Below are 23,869 nucleotides of genomic sequence, written 5' to 3' on the forward strand. Positions count from 1 at the left end.
CCTCACAGACCATTTCTACCCTACAAAATTTCAATAGGTGATCAGACCTACTGGCCTCTCTTTTAGGTTAGGAGCTATTACATGCTGTGGGGCTACATACTCTAAATTTTACTGTGTACCCGTTAGCACACAGATGTTAAGTTTGACGTGTTGTGGTCTGCTTTGGACAAGAAAGGTTGCCAGTAAAGCTGTGATCCACTAGCTGGAATTCTTTAAGAACTCTGAGGAATACAACAGGATTCTTGCACAACTCAGAGATATATGAAATTTAGTCTCCTGATCTACGCTCCCAAATTAATTCAAATCAGTTTGGATAACAGCACTGTGTGGAGTGAAGGTTTATTAAAGAACCATAAACAAAAGGTAATGAAAAACTACAAAGTACAGAGTTGTGTCAAGATGTCACTTTTCAGTGTTCTGTCTGGTCTGGTGTTCAATGAAAGCACATTAACAGCACATTAATTAAATTACCAATTGATAATATGTTGAGAGGGAGGTGTGTGGAAGAGAAATGAGTATACAGAAAAAATATGAAAGGATCTATGCTCAGATCCACTTAGGTGCGCAAGTCCCAGTTTTAGGCAACACTGCCGTTCACAAAACCTCCACTTGGCTGTTGCCTAATGCTACAGGTAGCTACAGTCACTCAGTGCCTAAATTTCCTCTGTGAAAGTTCCCTAGGCACTTAGTTTCTATGTTTGGGCATGTGCAGACCTGTCCCAAACCTAAACCCCAGCAGGATCTACAAACCAGGGGTGTTTGCTCACCAATCTTCCACTGGGCATACTTTCAGGACACTTACCAGATTGGGCCCGGCAGGGAACAGGCCTCATTCAAAATGGAGGAGGAGGAGGTGGTGCCTTAACCAGTGGGCTATGGGATATTCTGGTGTGGAACTCTTTCAGTCTCTCTTGTTGAAGCTTTCCAACTTTGGATAAATAACTAGAGTCACTGGTGCAGGGGGACTGGCTCCTAGGTCTCCCAACTTGTGGGTAGGTATCCTTGCCACCAGGCTAAAGAGTCATTCTCACACTTTCTCTGCATAGGTGCTGGAACAATTTTTATAATGGGGGTGCTGAAAGCCATAAACAAAACTGTAAATCCTGTATATGATGGAAACCACTTTAAACCAGTGGTGCTGGCACACCCACAGCACCCCTAGTTCCAGCATCTATGTCTTTCTCTGGCCCTCTGACTATTTATTTATCCAGACTGAGAACAACCCACATCAAAATATCCCATAATCCAGTGGTTAAAGCACTTTCCTGAGAGGTGGAGGACCACTATTCAAATCCTCTCTCCCGATCAGGCAGAAGGAGGAATTTAACCTAGATCTCCAACATCCCCAGTGAGTGCTTTAACCACTGGGCTAAAAGTTATAAGTTGGGTACTACGACCATCCCCATTTTGTGTGGAAAGAGGCATACACCTAACTCATTCTTACAAGAAATGGCTCAGGAACTTTCAGAGGGTGGCTGGCCCTGAATAGGAGTAGGAGCTGAGCCTATCTCTGACAAGCTCCACAAGGGAAAATGAGGTAACTCAGGTGAACCTGGAGCTAATTAACTCACTGAGTAATTGGAAGGCAGTTAATTAGGCAATGAAGCACCATGCATGATGAAAGGAAGCTACTCCCAGTAGATACTACTAAAGAACAGAGGCTCTTGGGGAGAAAAGTGGAATCCAGAACAAGCAAGCTTCCAATGTGAGATGTTTTTCGTGAGGTAGCCATTAAGGGAGCTCACTAGGAAAGGAAACCAAGTACCTGTAAGAATGCTCCTAGGTGGGAGATGCTCTGAAAGGAAGGAATGCCAAGTCTCAGCAGAACCTGGTCCTCATGGAAGGATTTCATCAGGTAGCAAAAGCCCCCGATTAGAAGATTGTAATGTTGTTCTGAGAAAGGGTCTCAGATTTGGGGATCTTGACCCAAGAGTAGAGATCCTTCCTCAGGAGATGACAAGAGACCCTGGCTCAAGAAGAGGTTTCTGGGTCAAGAGGCCTCACTGGTAAGGGACGTGAACATAACTAAGATTAATTCAGCCCCCTCCCACTCCAGCTGTAGACTCTGGAATGGATGCCTGCATATCATTCCACCTTTGAGTTATATAAACTACAGACTTGAAGGGGCACTGTTCAATATACATAAGCTTTGTTTGACTTATTGAGACCCCAATGGGGAAAACTCAGACAGGAGTAACTGCACTGCGGTGCTAGGCTGCCCAGAAGTGTGCCATGGTGTGCCCCTCCCTGCTGAGATCCCTAAATTGCCTGATTCCAGGAAAGGGGTTCTCTGCTGTTGATTGCAAGTGAACAAATCATAGAATATCAGGGTTGGAAGGGACCTCGGGAGGTCATCTAGTCCAACCCCCTACTCAAAGCAGGGCCAATCCCCAATTTTTGCCCCAGATCCCTAAATGGCCCCCTCAAGGATTGAACTCATAACCCTGGGTTTAGCAGGCAATGCTCAAACCAGTGAGCTATCCCTCCCCGCAAGTTAGGCACCTCCTTGCAATCGGCACTTATGCACCTATCTCCATGGGACGGGCTTAGAACATATCCCTCTCATCAGCATCTGTCATTAGCTAGCTTAGGTGGCTCTCCACCTAGCTTGCTGACTTTTGTGGGCGGCAGTTTAAGGCAGTCTCTCCCCATTCTTTGTATAGGGCTTTATGGATCCCATTATTGTTCACTGATTTTTCTAGGCACCTAAGTGTTAGGGATTGCAATACCTAAATCCCTTTATGGATCTGGGCCCTAATGTTTAGAAGTATGGGTAGGAAATAACCAAATGAGATGGGGAAAATGCAAACTGTTGGACAGTACTAATTGCAAACACAGATACTGAAAACAAATAAGGAACCTGAGAAGCACTAATAGAAAGACATTAGAAAATCAGATACAAATTAGCAATGTGATATGGCAGCAAAATAGAACAAATGTAATTTTGAGCACTGCCCCACCCACATATACACACAGAATCATGTCACGAGAAAGGGAGTAACAGTCTCTCACTGTAACTCTCTGCAACTGCATCTGGAATACTGCATTCAGTTCTGGACACGAGTAGAAAAAAAGACAAAACTGTACAGTTTAGAGAAAAGCAACAAAAATTATTAATCTGAAGGGAAAGGTTAAAAAAAAAAGTGCTAAATGTGACTGGTATAGCTGAGCAATGCCTAAACCACAAGTATGCAAATGTAAACACCAAGGAGGAATAGGAAAACTTCCTGACAGCCAGAGGCAGATTATGGTTTTGTGGGGCCCTAGGCAAGAGGACTGGAATTTGCATATTGCAAGGCCTTGGAGAAGTCCTTTCCACAGAGAGTCACCAGTCTCTAGTTCTACACAAGCAGCTTCTTGCACTCATGCAGTTGTTTCATTACAGCTGACTTGCACTCTGTATTTTCAAACAAATCCAAGAAGCTTCTGGCAACCCAACTCATCTCACTTTATCATTGGTCAAAATGGAGCAAGTTTCACAAGGGTGTTTTGAAAAACCTCCAGCAGGACGAGCACTCCCAAGGCAATTAAAGCTCAGTAGTTTAGCCCTCAGAGTATCATGCACTCAGTCATGATTTTCCTTGGGCTGAGGTTGACTCAGACAGCTGGTCTACATGGAGAAACTGACAGGCAGAACTATAGCTAAGCCTGTGTAACTTACTGTGTGCACACTCCATTCTGGAAGAGAAGTGACTTTATTCTGATATAGCTGTCTGCTTCTGGTGCATCCCCATACCAGCAAACCCTAAAATGGCATTAATGGGTGATTTGGCTTTGCTTTTTGTTCTTGCATCTCAGCAGTGAACTAGGCCCAGCAGCTGGCTGTCAGTGCCCGGGTGAATGTTGGCATGGAAGGAGAATTTTAGGAACAACTGAGGATGAGGTTTTCCCTTTGCCTCTCATGAGTGAATAGACTCATGTAGTTTCTCCAAAGTTGCATGGGAAATGCAGAATGTCCTGTAATTTTGGGATTTATCTTTCTGGAAAACTCCAGTGTTTCATTAATAAATAAATAAATATAATGGAATATAATTTATATAATTGATCATTTGTTTAGCTGCCTAAAGTATTTACTACTGGGTATTAGATACTATGGTGAAGGTTCATAAGTAGTGATTAAAAAACAAAAAAAGGAGATTAAAAATCTTTACTACATAAAAATGTACTCTCGCACCAAACAAGCTCTGCCCCCCCTCTCCCACCCTCCAGTGCTCCTGCCGAGAGCAGGTCCGAAGGCTTGCCCCACTCCGCCCATTGCTCCTATCGGGAAGCAGGCTTGGTGTGCGGGGGCTTGCCCTGCTCCCCAGCAAGAGCGCCAGGCAGAGGGGCAGAGCGGGTCAGCATGCCCATCTTTCTGCAGCCCCCCCAATTGTCTGGAGCCCCTGGGCACGGGCCTCGTTGACCCAGTGGCTAATTCCCCACTGTTGACGGCAAAATCTGTTCTGCTTTGGAATAGCCTCACCCTGGAAACAGTGAAAACCCCATTGCTTGACACAAGACTGGACAAAGCATTTAAAATGTTATGTTGGGAGCAATCTTGAATGATAGGGTGTGACAATTTGGGAGTCTGTCTACAATTTATGCGTTCCGGTTGATATAATGAAGTGTGACTGTTGAAAATCTACTGTATCATGAATGTGTATTCACAATATCCTACCAGTCTGAAAGCTCCCCACAGTGGAGACAATGGGAGAATACTTACCTTTCAATTGGTCCATATAGATATGTTAAATGTATTTGCTCAGCAGAGAGATGGACAGGAAGCTAAGGCAGGGGCTAAATTGTCCAAAGGTAAAGGAGGCAAGCTGATTTAGGAAAAGCAGGCTCCATGTTTCAGGAGAAGCCGTGCATGGGAGCAGACAGTATCTGAATAGCCCCCAACCCCAGACCAAAGAATGCTCTGGAGTGATGAGGAAACCGAGGCAGGGAAACACATGTAGGGTTTCTTTTGTATGATCATTATTCTCTTGTGTTTTATCTGATTAAATAAAAGAGCAATTGTGTTAGACTCTGGGCAAAGTGTTTCCATGTTACATGCTTCACATACCTCAGGAAAGAGTTAAATGATAAAAGAGAAGGCACACACCTTGGGGGCAGAATTCTGAAAGAGGATGTGTTTAAGGCTATGTCTACACTACAAAATTAAGTCATCCTAATTTACAAAAAGAAAAGGAGTACTTGTGGCACCTTAGAGACTAACAAATTTATTAGAGCATAAGCTTTCGTGAGCTACACAATGCATCCGATGAAGTGAGCTGTAGCTCACGAAAGCTTATGCTCTAATAAATTTGTTAGTCTCTAAGGTGCCACAAGTACTCCTTTTCTTTTTGCGAATACAGACTAACACGGCTGCTACTCTGAAACCTAATTTACAAAGGCAAACAGCCTCTGCATTAATTACATTGCTTGTGGGTGTCTACACTTTGCTACTTGTGTCGGCAGTGTGCATCCTCACCAGCAGCTCTTGTACTTATGTATTGTCAGTGTGGGATGGTTCCTGAAAGCCAGTAACAGTCAACGTAAGCAAGGCAATATCTATACTGACACTGCGTCAACCTAACTACATCGACCTTGACTCAACCACTTGCGGAGATAGAGTCAAGTTAGCATAGCTGGGCAGTTACATAGGGGGGCAGCGAAAATTAAGTGTAGGCGCTTCCATAGTTACATCGATGTAAGCTGCCTTGTGTCAACCTAATTCTAATGTAGACCAGACCTAAGTACAGGGGAGTCTGAAGGGTCAGCAATGAGCATAGGAGCTAGGCAGCTGGACAGCAGGTTCCAGCTCTCAGGAGAAGGTGCTAGACAGTAGGGATGCAAAATGTTATCCGGTAAATATTAGTCTTACCGGTTAACCCGCCTTAACTGTTAACCCCCAGACCATCCGGCCCCAGCATCCCAGTGCCAGCTGGAGCAGCCTCAGCCGGTTAACCATTTAAACAGTTAACTTTTAAAATGGTATTTACATCCCTACTAGACAGCATGTCAACACCCTGATTTTGTACCTAGGGACCCCAAGATCAGGCCAACGACTGGACTCTGTTCAAGCTCTGAGAGGCTTAAAACACCTGGGGACCCAGAAGCTGGGTCCTTAGTCTAGTGGGCAACTGGAAAGGGGATCCTGACCAGGTCTGTGACATAAGCTGATGGACTAAATGACCTAATAGGTCTCTTTCCATATGTCTATGGTTCTGCAGGGAAAAAACAGCCTGTAAGGATTTGGAGAGGGAGCACTGCAGCATAGAGTTATAAGGAGGCCTAATTAAAATGGACATTGCATAAGGTGAACCCAAAGTGCTTTGCTTGACTAGTCCATTGTAGTCAACCTCCACTTTACTATAGTGGTGCCTGTGTTATACTTAACATACAAATGCTGGTAGGCACATACGTAAGTATGGAAAGACCAAATATACCAGAGTGGCAAACCTTGTATGATTTAAGTGTAGGTTTAGGCACATGTTGAGAATACACACACTCTTTAAACCTACCTTTTGATCAATTTAATACATAAGGTCACTTTATCCCTTAGAGAATTTTTAAACCTGAACGCAGTGGCCAGGAATAAAGGCAATGGAATCTCTCAAGGTATGTCCACACTACAATAAAAGACCCATGCCACAGCTGCAGCTGGCCTTGGTCAGCTGACTCAGGCTCACAGGATACAGCAGGGGCCCAGAGCGATTGGGGGCAGGGGGTATTTAGCCTGTGTTCGACACCCACAGCTGGATCCTGGGCCCCACAGGCTGGAGTCTTCCACCATGCAGCCAAAGCCTGGGGCTGTAGGAGGCGGGGGGGGTCAGGGATGATGGGGGGCAGTTGGTGAGCCTAAGGCTGGTGTCCTCCACTGCGCGACTGGGGGACGGGGCTGGAAGCCCTGCGGACAGGGCCCGAAGCCCTGCAGCCAGAGAAGGTGGTGGGGACCAAGGTGATGGGGGAAAGTGGGTGGTGAGCCCAGGGCTAAAGCTCCGCAGCTGGAGCCTGCCGACCACCATCCCAGGGCTGAAGCCAGAGCCCCACTGTCCCTGGGAAGATGGGGGAACTCACACCAGCTGTCTGCCCCTCTGCTGATTGTGGCAGCTAGCAGCCCTGGGCAATTCCACAACCTCCCTGGGCAATTTGTTCCAGCACTTAGCTACCCTGACAGCGGGTGTTTCCTAAAGTCCAACCTAAATTGCCCTTGCTGCAATTTAAGCCCATTGCTTCTTGTCCTATCCTCAGAGATTAAAAACAATTTTTCTCCCTCCTCCTTGTAACAACTTTTTATGTACTTGAAAACTGTTATGTCCCCCTTCAGTTATCTCTTCTCCAGACTAAACAAACCCAATTTTTTCAGTGTTCCCTCATAGGTCATGTTTTCTAGACCTTTGATCATTTTTGTTGCTCTTCTTTGGACTGTCTCCAATTTGTCCACATCTTTCCTGAAATGTGGCACCCAGAATAGGACACAATACTCCAGTTGAGGCCTAATCACTGCAGAGTAGAGCAAAAGAATTACTTCTCATGTCTCGCTTACAACACTCCTGCTAATACATCCGAGCATGATGTTTGCTTTTGTGCGTGTGTTTGTGCGCGCGCGCAAGTGTTACACTGTTGACTCATTGTGATACACTATGACCCCCAGATCCCTTTCTGCAGTACTCCTTCCTAGGCAGGCATTTTCTATTTTGTGCAACTGATTGTTCCTTCCTCAGTGGACTACTTTGTATTTGTCCTTATTGAATTTCATCCTGTTTACTTCAGACCATTTCTCTAGATCATTCTGAATTTTAATCTTATCCTCCAATGCACTTGAAACTCCTCCTACATTGGTCTCATCTGCAAACTTTATATGTGTACTCTCCATACCATTATCTAAATCATTGATGAAGATACTGAACAAAACCGGACCCAGAACTTATCCTTGCGGGACCCTACTCGATATGCCCTTCCAGCTTGATTGTGAACCACTGAGAACTACTCTCTGGGAACAGTTTTCCAACCAGTTATGCACCCATCTTATAGTAGCTCCATTTAGGACAGTATCAAAAGTCTTACTAAAGTCAAGATATATCACATCTACCACTTTCCCCCCATCCGCAAGGCTTGTTACCATGTCAAAGAAAGCTATTAGGTTGGTTTGACACAATTGTTCTTGACAAATCCATGCTGTTACTTTTCACCTTATTATCTTCTAGGTGTTAGCAAACTGACTGCTTAATTATTTGCTCCATTATCTTTCTGGGTACTGAAGTTAACCTGATTGGACTAATTCCCCAGGTTGTCCTTATTCCCCTTTTTATAGACTGGCACTATATCTGCCCTTGTCCAGTCCTGTAGAAATTTTCCTTTCCCTATTTTAGCCTCTGATCCTACCTCATTTTCATTGGCATTCATTAAGTTAGTTGTCCAATTGCTACTCAACATCTTGGTGAAAACTGAAACAAAAAAGTTATTTGGCACTTCTCCCATTTCCACATTTTCTGTTATTGTTTCCTCCCCACCCCATTGAGTAATGGACCTACCCTGTCTTTGGTCTTTCTCTAGCTTTGAATGTATTTGTAGATTGTTTTCTTGTTTCCTTTATTTCTCTAGCTAGTTTAATCTCATTTTATGCCTTGGCCTTTCCAATTTTTTCCCTACATAATTGTATTATTTGTTTATATTCATCATTTCCCCCCCACGTTTTGTAGGACCTAGGTTCCACTTTTTGTAAGACTCTCTTTTGATTTTCAGGTTATTGAAATTCTCCTGGTTGGGCCAAGGTGCTCTCTTGCTATACTTCCTATCTTTCCTACACTGTGGGATAGTTTGCTCTTATGACCTTAATAGCGTCTCTTTGAAAAACTGCCAACTCTCTTGAACTATTTTTCCCTTTCAACTTGTTTCCCCAGGGGATCTTACCTACCAACTCCCTGAGTTTGCTAAAGTCTGCCCTCTTTAAATCTATTGTCTTTTTGAACTGTTTTCCCTCCTACAGTCCTTAGACGCATGAACTCTTCTCATTTCATGATCACTTTCACCCAAGCTGCCTTCCACTTTCAAATTCTCAATCAGTTCCTCTCTATTTGTCAAAATCAAACCTAAAACAGCCTCTCCGCAGTGGCTTTCTTCACCTTCTGAAATAAAAAATTGTCTCAAATACATTTTAAGAACTTGTTGAATAATCTGTGCCCTGCTGTGTTACTTTCCCAACAGATGTCTGGGTAGTTGAAGTCCCCCATCACCACCAAGTCCTGTGCTTTGGATGTATACACTAGTTATGATAAGCATTAAAACTATCTTCCTTTGTTGAAGCAGGAGTAATGTTTAAAACATTTTACATTCTGTTTCTTAATTAAAAGCAACAAGATATACTTAAAATACTCACCATACTAATGAACGCTGGGTTGTTTATCAAACTTGCCATGTCAAAACTCAGTCCTGTTCCAGTCTGAAAACAAATAATATCTGAAGAATACTACGTCTAGGAAATTCCATTTGAGTTATTAAAAAACCTCACTGAAAAGAAAAACTAATTAAGGTAACTTACAGGACTGGAGAGGTCTCTTAGTTTCTGTTCAGCTATTTTCATATTTGACTTGTAAGAGTCATTTTCTGGATCAAGAACCAGTGCTTTTTGGTAACTGGTAATTGCTTCTTGGTATTTGTTCATAGAGGTCAGGGCCAACCTAGTGTGAAATAAAGAAAGCCAGTATGAGCACATCAAAGAAGTAATGATACTAACAGTTTTGGATCTAATTAGCCCAGGAGTAAGTGAGAGAATCTCACAATTAACTTAGATCCTCATCATTCCAAAATATATGTAAGTTTACTACCAGAATGTAAATATTGATGCATATTGGCTGGCACTGGCATTTACTTTTGTCATACCACCTTCTGTAGTACAGATGATCCCCCAAGAACTCAGCCTTGCATATGTTCCACTTACAGGCAAGCCTTATGAAGAACTTTTTGCCGCCAAGGAAAATGCCAAATGCTTCTGGCTCTATTCTAGGCCATGCCTTCACAAGTTATCAATTAGTGAAATATGCAAGGGTGCTTCTTAGAGCTCGGTAACCACATCTATGCAGAGTTGCTCTCTCAATTAGGGCTCTAAATCTGATACGCAATTCAGAATAACAGTCCTGCAATCATTTTTAAATGAACAGTCCCCAGGCCCACCTATTAATCTCTTAAGAATGGGAAGTTGGAACTCATGGGAAATTCTCCAAGGAAAAAAACCTATTTACTTACCATAGAAATTACAGCTCCCTGAGATGCCCACCCATATGGAACTATGCTCCCTGCTCATTTTCTCCACTTCTTTGCAGTCTGTTGTAGAGGGATTCCTAAATTAGTGATATGAACTAAAAGACATTTGGGGCAACGCAATCTCTTTGGAACCCAGAATGGGAAGGAGAGGAGAAGCAAGCTGCCCCAATGTACACTTCTTAGGCAAATCTTCTAAGCTCATGTACTAGTGGCATGCTAGAGCGTTATCCACAAAAGCAATCATCTTGACAAAGCACAATTACTATAAGTAACTATTTTATATGCGTTGTCCTATATGGTCATCTTATGTTTAATACAATTTGTCTCTCTTCTGTAGCCTAGTTGGGTTTCATTGTAATACTATGATACTTCTAATATATAAGGGTTTTCCACTTTGTTCATAGCTGCTACTTATGGCAGCTCCAGTGTACCTAAGATATTGAATACTCAATCATACCTACATCTGAATAGGTAGCTACAGAAAAAATAGTTCAGTTCTGATACCTTAATATTTTTCTCAGTGTTCTTTTAATATTATTATCTTATCAGTATAAGAAATTGAAGTCATCTGATTTTTCTACCTGCTTAGTCATGATGATGGAAAACCCTGGTAGGCTACATCTGAGGGTCATTAGAGAGACCGTTCTCCAGAGTGCAAAAAGGAATCTCTTAAGTAATTTATTGATCATATTATATTCAGATTCCCTAAATATCATGCTAGCTATGCCAAATTGTTAAATTATGTTAATTTAAATTATCAGGGATCTTCGTTATCACCAAAGTTGAACAAGTCATTATCCACTGCACTTCAGACCACAGACTTTGGCACAGACACATTTACAGAAGCTGGTACTATGCTGGCCATAGTTCCCCCTTCAGATTAGGGCCAAGAGCCCTTTCAAACATGGAGACATTAATAAAACTTCAGGTAGTAAAGATGCATAATCCCATTTAATCCTTCCAGACAGCTCTCACTGTGCTATATTCACATAGAATCATAGAATATCAGGGTTGGAAGGGACCCCAGAAGGTCATCTAGTCCAACCCCCTGCTCAAAGCAGGACCAAGTCCCAGTTAAATCATCCCAGCCAGGGCTTTGTCAAGCCTGACCTTAAAAACCTCTAAGGAAGGAGATTCTACCACCTCCCTAGGTAACGCATTCCAGTGTTTCACCACCCTCTTAGTGAAAAAGTTTTTCCTAATATCCAATCTAAACCTCCCCCATTGCAACTTGAGACCATTACTCCTCGTTCTGTCATCTGCTACCATTGAGAACAGTCTAGAGCCATCATCTTTGAAACCCCCTTTCAGGTAGTTGAAAGCAGCTATCAAATCCCCCCTCATTCTTCTCTTCTGCAGACTAAACAATCCCAGCTCCCTCAGCCTCTCCTCATAAGTCATGTGCTCTAGACCCCTAATCATTTTCGTTGCCCTTCGTTGTACTCTTTCCAATTTATCCACATCCTTCCTGTAGTGTGGGGCCCAAAACTGGACACAGTACTCCAGATGAGGCCTCACCAGTGTCGAATAGAGGGGAACGATCACGTCCCTCGATCTGCTCGCTATGCCCCTACTTATACATCCCAAAATGCCATTGGCCTTCTTGGCAACAAGGGCACACTGCTGACTCATATCCAGCTTCTCGTCCACTGTCACCCCTAGGTCCTTTTCCGCAGAACTGCTGCCGAGCCATTCGGTCCCTAGTCTGTAGCGGTGCATTGGATTCTTCCATCCTAAGTGCAGGACCCTGCACTTATCCTTATTGAACCTCATTAGATTTCTTTTGGCCCAATCCTCCAATTTGTCTAGGTCCTTCTGTATCCTATCCCTCCCCTCCAGCGTATCTACCACTCCTCCCAGTTTAGTATCATCCGCAAATTTGCTGAGAGTGCAATCCACACCATCCTCCAGATCATTTATGAAGATATTGAACAAAACGGGCCCCAGGACCGACCCCTGGGGCACTCCACTTGACACCGGCTGCCAACTAGACATGGAGCCATTGATCACTACCCGTTGAGCCCGACAATCTAGCCAGCTTTCTACCCACCTTATAGTGCATTCATCCAGCCCATACTTCCTTAACTTGCTGACAAGAATGCTGTGGGAGACCGTGTCAAAAGCTTTGCTAAAGTCAAGAAACAATACATCCACTGCTTTCCCTTCATCCACAGAACCAGTAATCTCATCATAAAAGGCGATTAGATTAGTCAGGCATGACCTTCCCTTGGTGAATCCATGCTGACTGTTCCTGATCACTTTCCTCTCCTCTAAGTGCTTCAGGATTGATTCTTTGAGGACCTGCTCCATGATTTTTCCAGGGACTGAGGTGAGGCTGACCGGCCTGTAGTTCCCAGGATCCTCCTTCTTCCCTTTTTTAAAGATGGGCACTACATTAGCCTTTTTCCAGTCATCCGGGACTTCCCCCGTTCGCCACGAGTTTTCAAAGATAATGGCCAAGGGCTCTGCAATCACAGCCGCCAATTCCCTCAGCACTCTCGGATGCAATTCGTCCGGCCCCATGGACTTGTGCACGTCCAGCTTTTCTAAATAGTCCCTAACCACCTCTATCTCTACAGAGGGCTGGCCATCTCTTCCCCATTTTTCACTAGATTTGACAATTAGTATTCACAGAAGCAGCATTCATATTTTCATTCAATTTTCAGAATTAAAATTCATGTTTTGAAATTTAAAAAGCTAAGGACCAAAGTCAGACATTACATGCACATATACAGATCTCACTGACTTCAATGGTTTCAGAGTAGCAGCCGTGTTAGTCTGTATTCGCAAAAAGAAAAGGAGTACTTGTGGCACTTCAATGAGAGCCATGTATGTGCCTCTGAGGGAAGAATTTGGCACTAGATTTTGTTTTATTATTAAAATTTCTTTAAAGAGGTTTACCAGGTGAACTTCACTCTTACTGGTTAGGGGGTCTGATTCTCTATATACATATAGATGCATGGAATGTCAGACCTGCTTTGGCATTTATGGGTCAATGTAATCACAGTGTCTTGCCTACAAGTTACTATTACAACATCAGCCAGAGAGGCTTGTAACTCAAGTGGTAAAGGCCTGTATTTCTAGTGTCAAGGGTCTTAGTTTCTAACTCCCACAGCCTAAGCGTGCAATGATGGATTGCCCTACAGTTACGACAGGACGAAGAAGTCACAAAGCAACTGCATGGGCACCCTGGGAAATATCCCCAACACAAAAGCCCCTCTGCACAGGGACTATTGAAAAAAATCATAAGGATGAATTTCCCTAAGTGTGCAGATGTGAATTCATAAGAGTATTTACTTGAGAGTGCTGTGTTAGGGTCAGAAGAATTACTAAATAAACAGCACTTTCCATCTCAACAGATCTGCTTCCTAGGTGTATTTAACTGAGAAAAATAAGTTTGTACTCCTATTAGCTCTGCAAACCCAACACTTTTGAGAGAGGGATTTGGATTCTATTCTGTATTAATTATCATTAACAGAATAGTTGTTGTTCCAGTTACAGAATAATTACTGGTGATTATGTAGGAGCAAGAAAGAACACAGTTTGACTCCCTAGATTGAATTTGATAAACTGAAGAAAAAAATGTGTAGTGTAAACAGAGCAATCTGACAGGAAGTCACTAGGAGAGAACATGTAAATGGAACCTCATGCCAGCTTTAGTCATAGAAAACAACTGCACCAGATCTTCAGTCGACACAAACTGGAATTATCCCATTGATGTAAATAGAGCTACACTGATTTCCACCTTCCAAAGATCTGTCCCTGAATGCTTACATAAATCTGGATTATCTTACCCCATTCTCCCATATGCTTTGCTGTATTTTGGATCTATTGCTATTGCTCTCTCACAGTCTTGTATTGCTTCATTGTAGTTGCTGAGCTTACTTTGAGCAGCAGCCCTAAAGTAGGGGGAAAAGAAGGTATTTAAGAAAAGTCTGAGCATCCAGATTTAGGCCCCAAAGACTACACTTAACATTAAGAACATGTTTAATCCTACTGACTACTCAGTTACATTATAGAAAATTTGCTCACCTGGCTTGACTTCAGTGGGACTGTTCAAGTGCTTAAAGTTAGCATGTGAAAGTGCCTTACTGACTTAGAGCCTTAAATTATACAGAGTCATATCTTACAAAAAACATAATAGTGTGGAAAAGCGTTTGAGAACCACAATATAGATACACACAAAATACATCATTAAATCAATTATAACAAGCCAAACTGTCAAATGGTAGATTTGGTGATATATAATGACTATCTAGGAAAACAAGTATTTTGTACAGGCACCCGTTTGCAGTAATAATACTTTTTGTTTTCACTCCTCACAGTTCAAAGGATCTACTTGATCTCTCTCTCTCTTTTTACGCCTCTACCTATCAGTCTCATATCACAATAACAATCCTTCTGTTGAGGGCATCTATCCCTCAGATGCCTGGCTCCAGGAGAATTGCTAGAGGAGCTGAAGCTCTACACTGACTGACTATGTAGGTATTTGATCTATATTGATTTTTTCAAAGTCTCTGTAGAAATACAGTTGTGTGTGTAATGCCACTCATGCTGGTAGATAAGTCTGGATAAAGAGACCTAATAATTTCTGAATCAGTGAATTACTACTGTACCTTTACCAGGGAAACACTAATTATTTTTACATATGATTTATGAGTTAAGATAATAGAGTGGCCAAGCCGAAAAGTTCAGATCAGTATTCAAATTCAATCTTTCCCATGGTCTTTGAGTATTCAGAAAAAACATTCTAGCTTAAGTCTTTCCATAGTTAAAATGGTACTTAACAGAAGGAGGAATATTTAATTCTGCAACACATTTTGTGCTAGTTTTCCATGAAAAATTCTGTGTAAAATGATTTTTTTTATTTAAACCTTTTTTCCTACTATGCCCTCTGAATTATATACTTTGTCTAAGTTTGATGAAATAAATTACTTCCCTTCCTACTGAGTTATGTTCATTGTCTTTAATTATATGGACTGCTTTATACCTGTTCAACCCCACAGAGGTCAATGCAGTTGCATGAGTGTAATCAAAGGCAGTATTTAGCCCTGCATGCACTTCAAGTCTTTTTCATGTTTAGAGACAGACTCATCAGACCAAATAAGGAATCAGCCTGATTCGGCTCTCCCTTTTTCTTAAGGTAAAGCAACCCCTCTCTCCTCTGCTTCAACTTATGTCTGCACCATCCTCAAAACTTCCGGAGCAAAATTCAATCCTAGTTTTAAATGACTTCAACTGGTGGTATACCCACTTATGCCAGGGCTGAATTTGGTCTGTTTTACAGTACCAAATCACTGCAAGTTGCATATGCTTTGCATACTCACTGAATATCAAAGTATTCAGAGTAGCAGCCGTGTTAGTCTGTATTCGCAAAAAGAAAAGGAGTACTTGTGGCACCTTAGAGACTAACAAATTTATTAGAGCATAAGCTTTCGTGAGCTACAGCTATTAGCCTACCTGCTTGTCACCATGGAAGGTTTTCCTCCTTCCCCCCCCGCTGTTGGTGATGGCTTATCTTAAGTGATCACTCTCCTTACAGTGTGTATGATAAACCCATTGTTTCATGTTCTCTGTGTGTGTGTATATAAATCTCTCCTCTGTTTTTTCCACCAAATGCATCCGATGAAGTGAGCTGTAGCTCACGAAAGCTTATGCTCTAATAAATTTGTTAGTCTCTAAGCTGCCACAAGTACTCCTTTTCTTTTTGTGAATATCAAAGTAGTAGTAGTAATGTTGTGTTGCTAATTACACACATTTTGGGAAAAAAGAAAAGGAGTACTTGTGTCACCTTAGAGACTAACAAATTTATTTGAGCATAAGCTTTTGTGAGCTACAGCTCACTTCATCGGATGCAAAACACATTTTGGGCTCATTCAAAACCTACTGGAGTTAATGGAAGTCTTTCAGTAGGCTTCAATGGGATTTGGATCAGGTCCTACATGACCAATTTACATCTAGAAAGAATTTATAGCTCTGCTGTCTCATCAGAGAAAAGATATGGTTCAAACTCTGCATTACTGCCTTAAATAAGTAATGCCATCTTAGTAAATGTTTGTGGATCCTCTGCCTCCTTATGCTTGTCTCTATCTACTACATAATTCACTTGTTTAGTAACTAAGGAGTAAAATCTGTATTAGAAGTGCATTATGTAGAACTGTTACTTTTGCAATAATACTGGCATAAAGATATTTAGCTCCTATATAATGTTTTACATCTTCAAAGCACTTTATAAATATTTTTGAAAATTAATGTGTATTAAAATTAATTCGGAAAATTAATGCGTATTAGGCACAATCCATTAGAATTCCATAGAAGGGCTCCCACTAGCTCAAATGGGCTTTGAATCAGACCTTTACCCTAATTTCTTGTATAGAAATTGCTTCAAGCTGCCAACATCAGTCACCAAATAAAGTCTTGAAACAAAGTTAAAATCCACACTACAAATATAATGAAGACAAACATTTGAGTATAGTTGAAATGATACATTTTAAAATTTGCATAACCAAACTGGTATAAATCAAATGTTGTTACTCGCTGAAAATGAGGGCTTTTCACTTCACCTTGTTTTGATCTAGTTTGGTTTTTCTTTTTAAAATTATCTCTATGAAGTTTAAGGGATTTTTTGTTATTTTTTACCTGTTACAATAATACACAGCATTATTTGGATCCAGCTCTATAGCATGAGTGTAACAATCCACTGCAGCAACATAATTTTCTTCCTTCATGTGATTATTACCTGAAATAAATTGTAAAAATGATGGTTTAAGATAATTAAAGGTGTAATTCTATATCTGAAAAATAAACACAGAGCAGAATCACTACACTACAGTACCTCACAAGGCAGTTGGGACTGTGTTGCCTTTTGTGATTAACTTTTCAGAAAAAGATTTTGTATTAGTCTGCTGAATATACAGTACACTTTTTTCATGCAGACTTGTTATCTACACAGCAGCACAACACTTAATGTTTACTGCCCTCTCAATACTCTCCTTACTTACCAGGCAGTTCCCAAAAAACTGGTTCCTTCCTCAACAGCAGGGAACTGTCCCAGTGGGCTGGTCAACCACAACAGCTTAGCTGCAGTTTGGATTGGTCAGGATGGATATCCCAGCAGGTCTCACAACTTAATGAACTATCTATGGAGACCCTTTTTGATTTAATGCACCCAAAACTTGCTTGTAACTACAACCATAATATGAGGACTCTAAAAACAAGGACAACAAAGATGGGCAGGTAAATGAACAGTCCCATGCAGCTACCAGTAGCTCTTTCATGAAGATGCTGAGGACACATATACCACAAGTGCCATAAAATGACTCAGATGCAAAAGTACTCACCAACACCTCAGCAGATGCATCACTAGTCAACTCTTAGGAGACTAAAAATGTTATGCATCCAGGAAAGGAAAAACACCAAGCCGCACCAGTACAGTAAAAGGAAAAAGGATCCTGTCTTCCTTTTCTCTCCATCCCTTGCACCATGTCTGGCAGCAGTACAGGCACAGGCATAATCCCTCTCAGGCAGGGGAAAAGCTCAGATTTAACAGAAAGAGACTAACAAAACTTTAAGTCCTGGCAAATGGGCCACGGTAACAGAAGGAACACCACAAAGAAATTATGAAGGAAGAAGAGTATCCTACAAAGTGTAGAGAGAGTACAGGGATCTGACATGCTCCAGAAGGCGCCGAGTCCTCTCCATGCAGGACACATAGCTGAATGAGGAAGAGATCCTTCGGTCTCAGCCATTGGCAGTGCAAGAACCAATATTCCAAATTAACACAACCATACCAACTTTTCAGCTCTGTTATAACTGATACTATATTGCCACGAGTAACCTCATTGTGTATGAGAAGTAATGTTTCACATATTAGCCAAGTCACTTCCATTTGGAAGGAATGCATAATCTTCACAGAGCCAGGTAAGCGTAACAGGGAGTAGAGTCTAGTAACGTAGCTAATGGATCACAAATTAATTTCAATAATAATGTAATTTTAAATGAATGACAGGCCTAGGTGACAGGTCACTAACTTTTCAGCTAGTCAGGTAAATTCTCTCTTTAGTATTGGGGGTGAGTCAACAGGTTGCTATGGATGCATAGACTGGGCAGGTCCATCCAGCGTGGCTGCAGCTGTGACCAAGAAAGACCCTGCAGGGGGCAGTTCTCATCTCAGACAATGACTGAAAACAGCTAAGCATGTTTCTGTTTTTCTTAGATTACAAAACTGAAGGGACCACTGTGATGATCTTATCTGCCTTCCTACACAACACAAGCCATGGCACTTCCCCCAAAGAACGGGGCACAGTATTCCAGCAACAATCACACCAGTGCCAAATACAGAGGTAAAATAACCTCTCTACTCCTGAGATTCCCGTTTATGCATCCCAGCATCACATTCGCTCTTTTGGCCACAGTCTCACACTGGGAACTCATGGTCAGCTGATTATCCACAACCCACAAATCTTTTTCAGAGGCACTGCATCCCAGGATAGAGTCCTCACCCCGTAAGTATAGCTTACATTATTTATATTTAGCTGTATTAGAGTGCATATTGTTTGCTTGTGCCCAGTTGACCAACTGATCCAGATCACTCTGAATCAGTGACCTGTCCTCTTCACTATTTACCATATCCCCAATTTTTGTGTCATCTGCAAACTGTATCAGTGATGATGTTATAATTTATCCCAGGACATTAATAAAAATGTTAAATAGCATAGAGCCAAGAACCAATCACTGCAGAACCTCACTGGAAACATACCCACTTGATGATTCTTCCCTGTTTACAATTACATTTACAGACTTGTCAATTAGCCCGTTTTTAATCCATTTAATGTATGATATGTTAATTTTCTTTCTTTCTAGTTTTTTAATCAAACTGTCATGGTGTTACCCTGGGTTTGAGGGGTGTGTGTACCCCAAAATGTGATCAACCCAATTTCAACCATATTATGTGCACTCAGCCACTATGAATTAATGAAATAGACTACATAGTTAAAATTAATTTGGAGACAGGCTTTCAGAAGCAAGGTCAAAATCTAGCTGACAGTTTCTGCTAATCAGAATGGGAGGAGGGGAAAAAGTAAACAACTGAGACTGAAAACCTTGGTGGTTGGAAGACCTTGAGTCTGGGCTCCTCTGATATTAGAAGTTTATTGAAAGTTAGGAAAAAAGTGATGATCCAGTAGGGGTCATTATGACCTATGTTTTGTAGAAGTTAATTATAAAAGACTAACTAACATAGTGTACTTTGGATCAGTTCTCTGAAGCCATCTTGAGAGATGTTTTTCCCAACACCCTTTCTCCCCGGTGGGTGAGCAATCGGCCACTGCGAACCTGCTGTTAATTACTCAATACCGTTCCAGATGTTAGGTAAATATCTGGGATGTTTAAAACCTATTGCCTATGTCTGTGTTTGCTTAAATCTAATAAACTGCCGTGTTAGATAAGAGCACGCTGACTTGTATTTAATCTCTAATCAGACAGAATTGCTGTGTTTCTATTGATTTATTCCTGCAGTGAAATAGTTAAGTTACCACTGTTGGGGGTTCTGAAAACCCCAGTAACAATGAGGTACCAAATCAAATGCCTTAGAGAAGTTTAAGTATATTACATCAACACTATTACTTTTATCAACCAAACTTGTAATCTCATAAAAAATAATACTTCCACTGTCAAGAAACAGTGACAATGTAAAAAATAACTAGGTAGGTAAGATAGGGCAGGTTTGAACAAGTATTCTCAGTACTTGTATAACAGGGACTATTAGTAGGCCTAGTAATATCCTACCTACCAGTTTAAAAAAAATAAGGGTTTTATAACTGCATATGCATCTAATCTAAGACTTTGGAATCTCTGCTACGATTCTGAAAAAAGTACTGCTTGAGATACGGGGCCAAATTCAAAGCTGACACACATTTACCCCAATCTTGCTAACCCAAGCCCAAGAGCATAAGAATCCAGCCAGAGATGCTAGTTCTGCTCAGACTGTGGGATTTGGGACTCTGCACAACAGAAAAGTAGCCATGATAATTTATTACATTTTATTATAGTATCAGAAAAAATGCCTCAAGAAAAACAAATTGTTTTACTTTAGGGATAAATTTGTTTCTTTCTGGAACTGAAGCACTAGCTATTATTACATAATATTTATACTGCAGTATTGCCCAAAGGCCCCAATTAGGATCAAGCCTCACATTATACATAGGTGCTGTACAAACACACACAAAACCCACAGTTCCTGCTCCAGAGATTAGAAGCTAAGAAATCAAGCAAAATATGAAAGGGGGGGAGAATATAATTAAATATATATTAAGAGTGTGTGTGTGTGTGTGTGTGTGTGTGTGTGTGTGTGTGTGTGTGTGTGTGTGTGTGTGTGTGAGAGAGAGAGAGAGAGTGTACAATAATACTTATTAAAAACTATAATAACGCGAAGTGTCAATTCTCCAGTTTGCTGCTGAATTGTTAATTGGCTGATTCCTTAGAGGCATCACAGCAGAGAGGGGTATTAATAAGGACAGAGTTCGTGGCTTATGAATGAGTTCAGGGAAGATGTTCCATGCATAAAGGACAGTGTGAAGAAGGCCCATGAGATGCGTGCAGGTGCATGAGGCTAGAGTGGAGGAGCTGAGAGAAGTTGGCATGACAAGAGCAGGAAGGGACCAAATTATGAAGGACCCTGAAGGTAAGGACAAGAAGCTTGAATTTAACTAGGAAAAGACAAACATACTTTCCAGGCATCTCCAACCAGACCTATCAATGCCCCCAACTCCTAACCTGCTATTTCAATAGATGGTCTATCCTTAAATCAGACTGTCCGTTGAACTAGATTACACACTGCTACAGTGCCTACTTCGACAAGGTGCTGAGTACCAGTAAAGCCCAACAACTGCACTGGGTGTTGAGGGCATTTTGTACTTTCCATAAGGTGCTCAACACCACAAAGAAGCAGGCAGTTAATGAAGTGAAAAGCCATTCCAGAGCAACTATGTTAACATTCTCCAATTAATTTTCACTTCTGACCTAACCAGGTTTGAACTCATATCTCCAGAAATGAAAGGCTAACGACCCACTTCATCACCTAGCTAAGCTTTTTTTTAAGTGTACTTTATAAAGCCAAGAGTGGAATATATTATCCCTTGTCATTTGCAATAGCTGCAGCTGACCATTTAAAATGAGAGACCTTGACCTAAGAACATAACAGCCATACTGGGTCAGACTAAAGGTCCATCTAGCTCAGTATCCTGTCTTCCAACAGTGGCCAATGCCAGGTGCTCCAGAGAGAATGAACAGGTAATCATTAAGTGTCGCCTATTCCCAGCTTCTGGTAAACAGAGGGTAGGGACACCATCCCTACCCGTCCTGGCTAATAGCCATTCATCGACCTATCCTCCATGAATTTATCTAGTTCTTTTTTGAAAAGTCGTGGCCTTCACAACATCCTCTGGCAAGAAATTCCACAGGTTGACTGTGCATTGTGTGAAAAAATACTTCCTTTTGTTTGTTTTAAACCTGCTGCCTATTGAAATCCAGCCAAATTTTTCCGTTTCACTTTATTAAAAACTTTTCCCAGGAGGCTACTTCCATCTTTCAAATGTAAACATACTAATTTGGGTTTTATGCATAATATCTACAAATCTGAATTTATACCCAAAATACAATATAAATAAAGCCTTAATCTATTCAGTAGCCCTGCATATCTGTAAACAGTGCTACACTTCTTACTTTCATTAACATTAAAACCTACCACATGCACTCCACATATCTTAAATTAGTCCAATGCAAAAGAATCTGGAAATAGATTTTTTAAATTAGAGACGTAACAACTCATTTTACCATGATTTTACATAATGTAAAACTGTTTTTATATAATGAGTAAAATCTAGGGTTTAATGAAGTCAGTGGGAGTTTTCCATTGACTTCACTGGGGCCAGGATTTGAACATAAAAACCCAGTGACTGCAATGGGTGCTGAGGGCATTCTGCACTTTGAAGATAATTTATACTCAAACCATCGCATACCCTTTACAAAGTAATGAATTGGATACTGCTGAGTAGAAACTGTACTGGCAAATACAGGAAGCCATAATGTGCTCAACAACAGCCACGCATTCATTAGAATCTCTACTACTCAAATATGGAATGTTAGCCAGGGCTTCATGGTTTTCCCTTGTTTTAACTTCCCCTTAACCAGCCATCAGCAAAGGGACAGGATGAACTTGGTTTTACATCTCTCATGAGCTCTGACCCCATAATACCACATCACTGGTAGTGCACTACACTGTAAGCACTAACTATAAGCCCAAGTTTTCATGTGGAACAAGATACAATACTGCCACTGACTGAGCTATGCCAACACCCTAATATTGCCAAAACCCAGGGCAGCGTGAAATTATTACTCCCTGTGATGGTGGCTGACAAAGTGCCAGCTCATGACAAGACCCAGGGCCTCACTGAACACTGACAAATGTATAGCTGGAAAGGAGTCTGTCTTACTTCTGGATTAGTATAGTTAAAATAGGTATTAGTGTTATAAGAATGTGCTTACTGTTTAGACTTAATGGAATGCTGCATGTATTAATCCTACTTATAATATCTGTAGCCCATGGTATAAAGTTATATTGAATGTTAGCATTGTAAACCTCTAATTGTGTAACCTACCAAAGAGGAAAAGAAGCATTAATTAAGGTAAAGTGCTCGTTCTGCACATAAGATGGCCCACTGTAGGCAAATGAGGCATTGTGTAGCACCAAGGGACAAATACCTTGTTGACTGCATTTCTAACTCCTCCTGGAAGGGGAACCTGCACATGAACTCAACCCACCAGCGTGGAATCTGGGGTTAAGGGGAGAAAAAATCCCCAACAAGGAGAAACTTGTCTCTTTATGCTGTTTGGTCTCTGAGGGGCCAAGATTCCTAAGCATAAGCAAGAGATCCTCATGGTGCTTGGCACAGGTAGGCCCTAAAGGTTGTATAGAGTTGCTTATTACAGAAACTTATACTACCTTTTTTAAAACTAAGACAGTAACTCATTTGTGAGTGTGTTTCCTGTTTCAGCCTTGTAAATAACGCTCTTATTTCTTAGTTAATAAATCTTTAGTTAATTTATTACAGGATTGGCTACAGGCGTTGTCTTTGGTTGAGATCTGAGTACAAATGACCTGGGATAAGTGACTGGTCCTTTGGGATTGGAAATTACACCAAAAAGCACAACAATATTCAGGTTAAGTGACCATCTATCACATAGTCAGCTTGCCTGGGTGGCAAAATAGACTGGGATAACCAAGGGGACAGTCTGTGATTCCATGATAAAACTGTTATAGTGCTTTAGGAGTTCAAACTTGTTACTAGGTTGGTGAAATCTAATTATACACCACACAACCACTTCTGCCCTGGCTTTTGACAGTCTGTCCTGAGGTTGGCACTCATGGTCAGGAGCCACTCCAGACAGTATAATATTTTATATAGGTGGCAGGATTCACATGTTACAGGTCAATTGGATTTATAGATCATAATCCAGAGTTCTTAAAAGTTAAAACTTGATATTGAGAGTGTTTAAAGGTTAAAGAATAGACACAATGAGTGGAGCACAGTTATGGTCTTGAGACAAAAGACCTTGAAATGTTATGTAAAGAGAGAGGAAT

The 23,869-nt window shown here is 41.3% G+C and overlaps 1 protein-coding gene across 4 annotated transcripts in view; it reads right to left on the reverse strand.

The window, feature by feature from the left end:
• SGTB (small glutamine rich tetratricopeptide repeat co-chaperone beta) overlaps positions 1-23,869 on the reverse strand; it is a 38,836-nt gene that overhangs the window by 5,145 nt on the left and 9,822 nt on the right. For all 4 annotated transcript variants that reach the window (XM_038402382.2, XM_038402380.2, XM_038402381.2 and 1 more), the window contains 4 exons: positions 16,870-16,969; positions 14,025-14,129; positions 9,509-9,647; positions 9,347-9,409 (listed from right to left, as the gene is read on the reverse strand). In XM_038402382.2, coding sequence (XP_038258310.1) covers positions 9,347-9,409; positions 9,509-9,647; positions 14,025-14,129; positions 16,870-16,969 — 407 coding nt within the window. The remainder of the gene's footprint in view (positions 1-9,346; positions 9,410-9,508; positions 9,648-14,024; positions 14,130-16,869; positions 16,970-23,869) is intronic.

Source organism: Dermochelys coriacea, chromosome 5 (assembly GCF_009764565.3).
Source record: "Dermochelys coriacea isolate rDerCor1 chromosome 5, rDerCor1.pri.v4, whole genome shotgun sequence".
Lineage (NCBI taxonomy): Eukaryota > Metazoa > Chordata > Testudines > Dermochelyidae > Dermochelys > Dermochelys coriacea.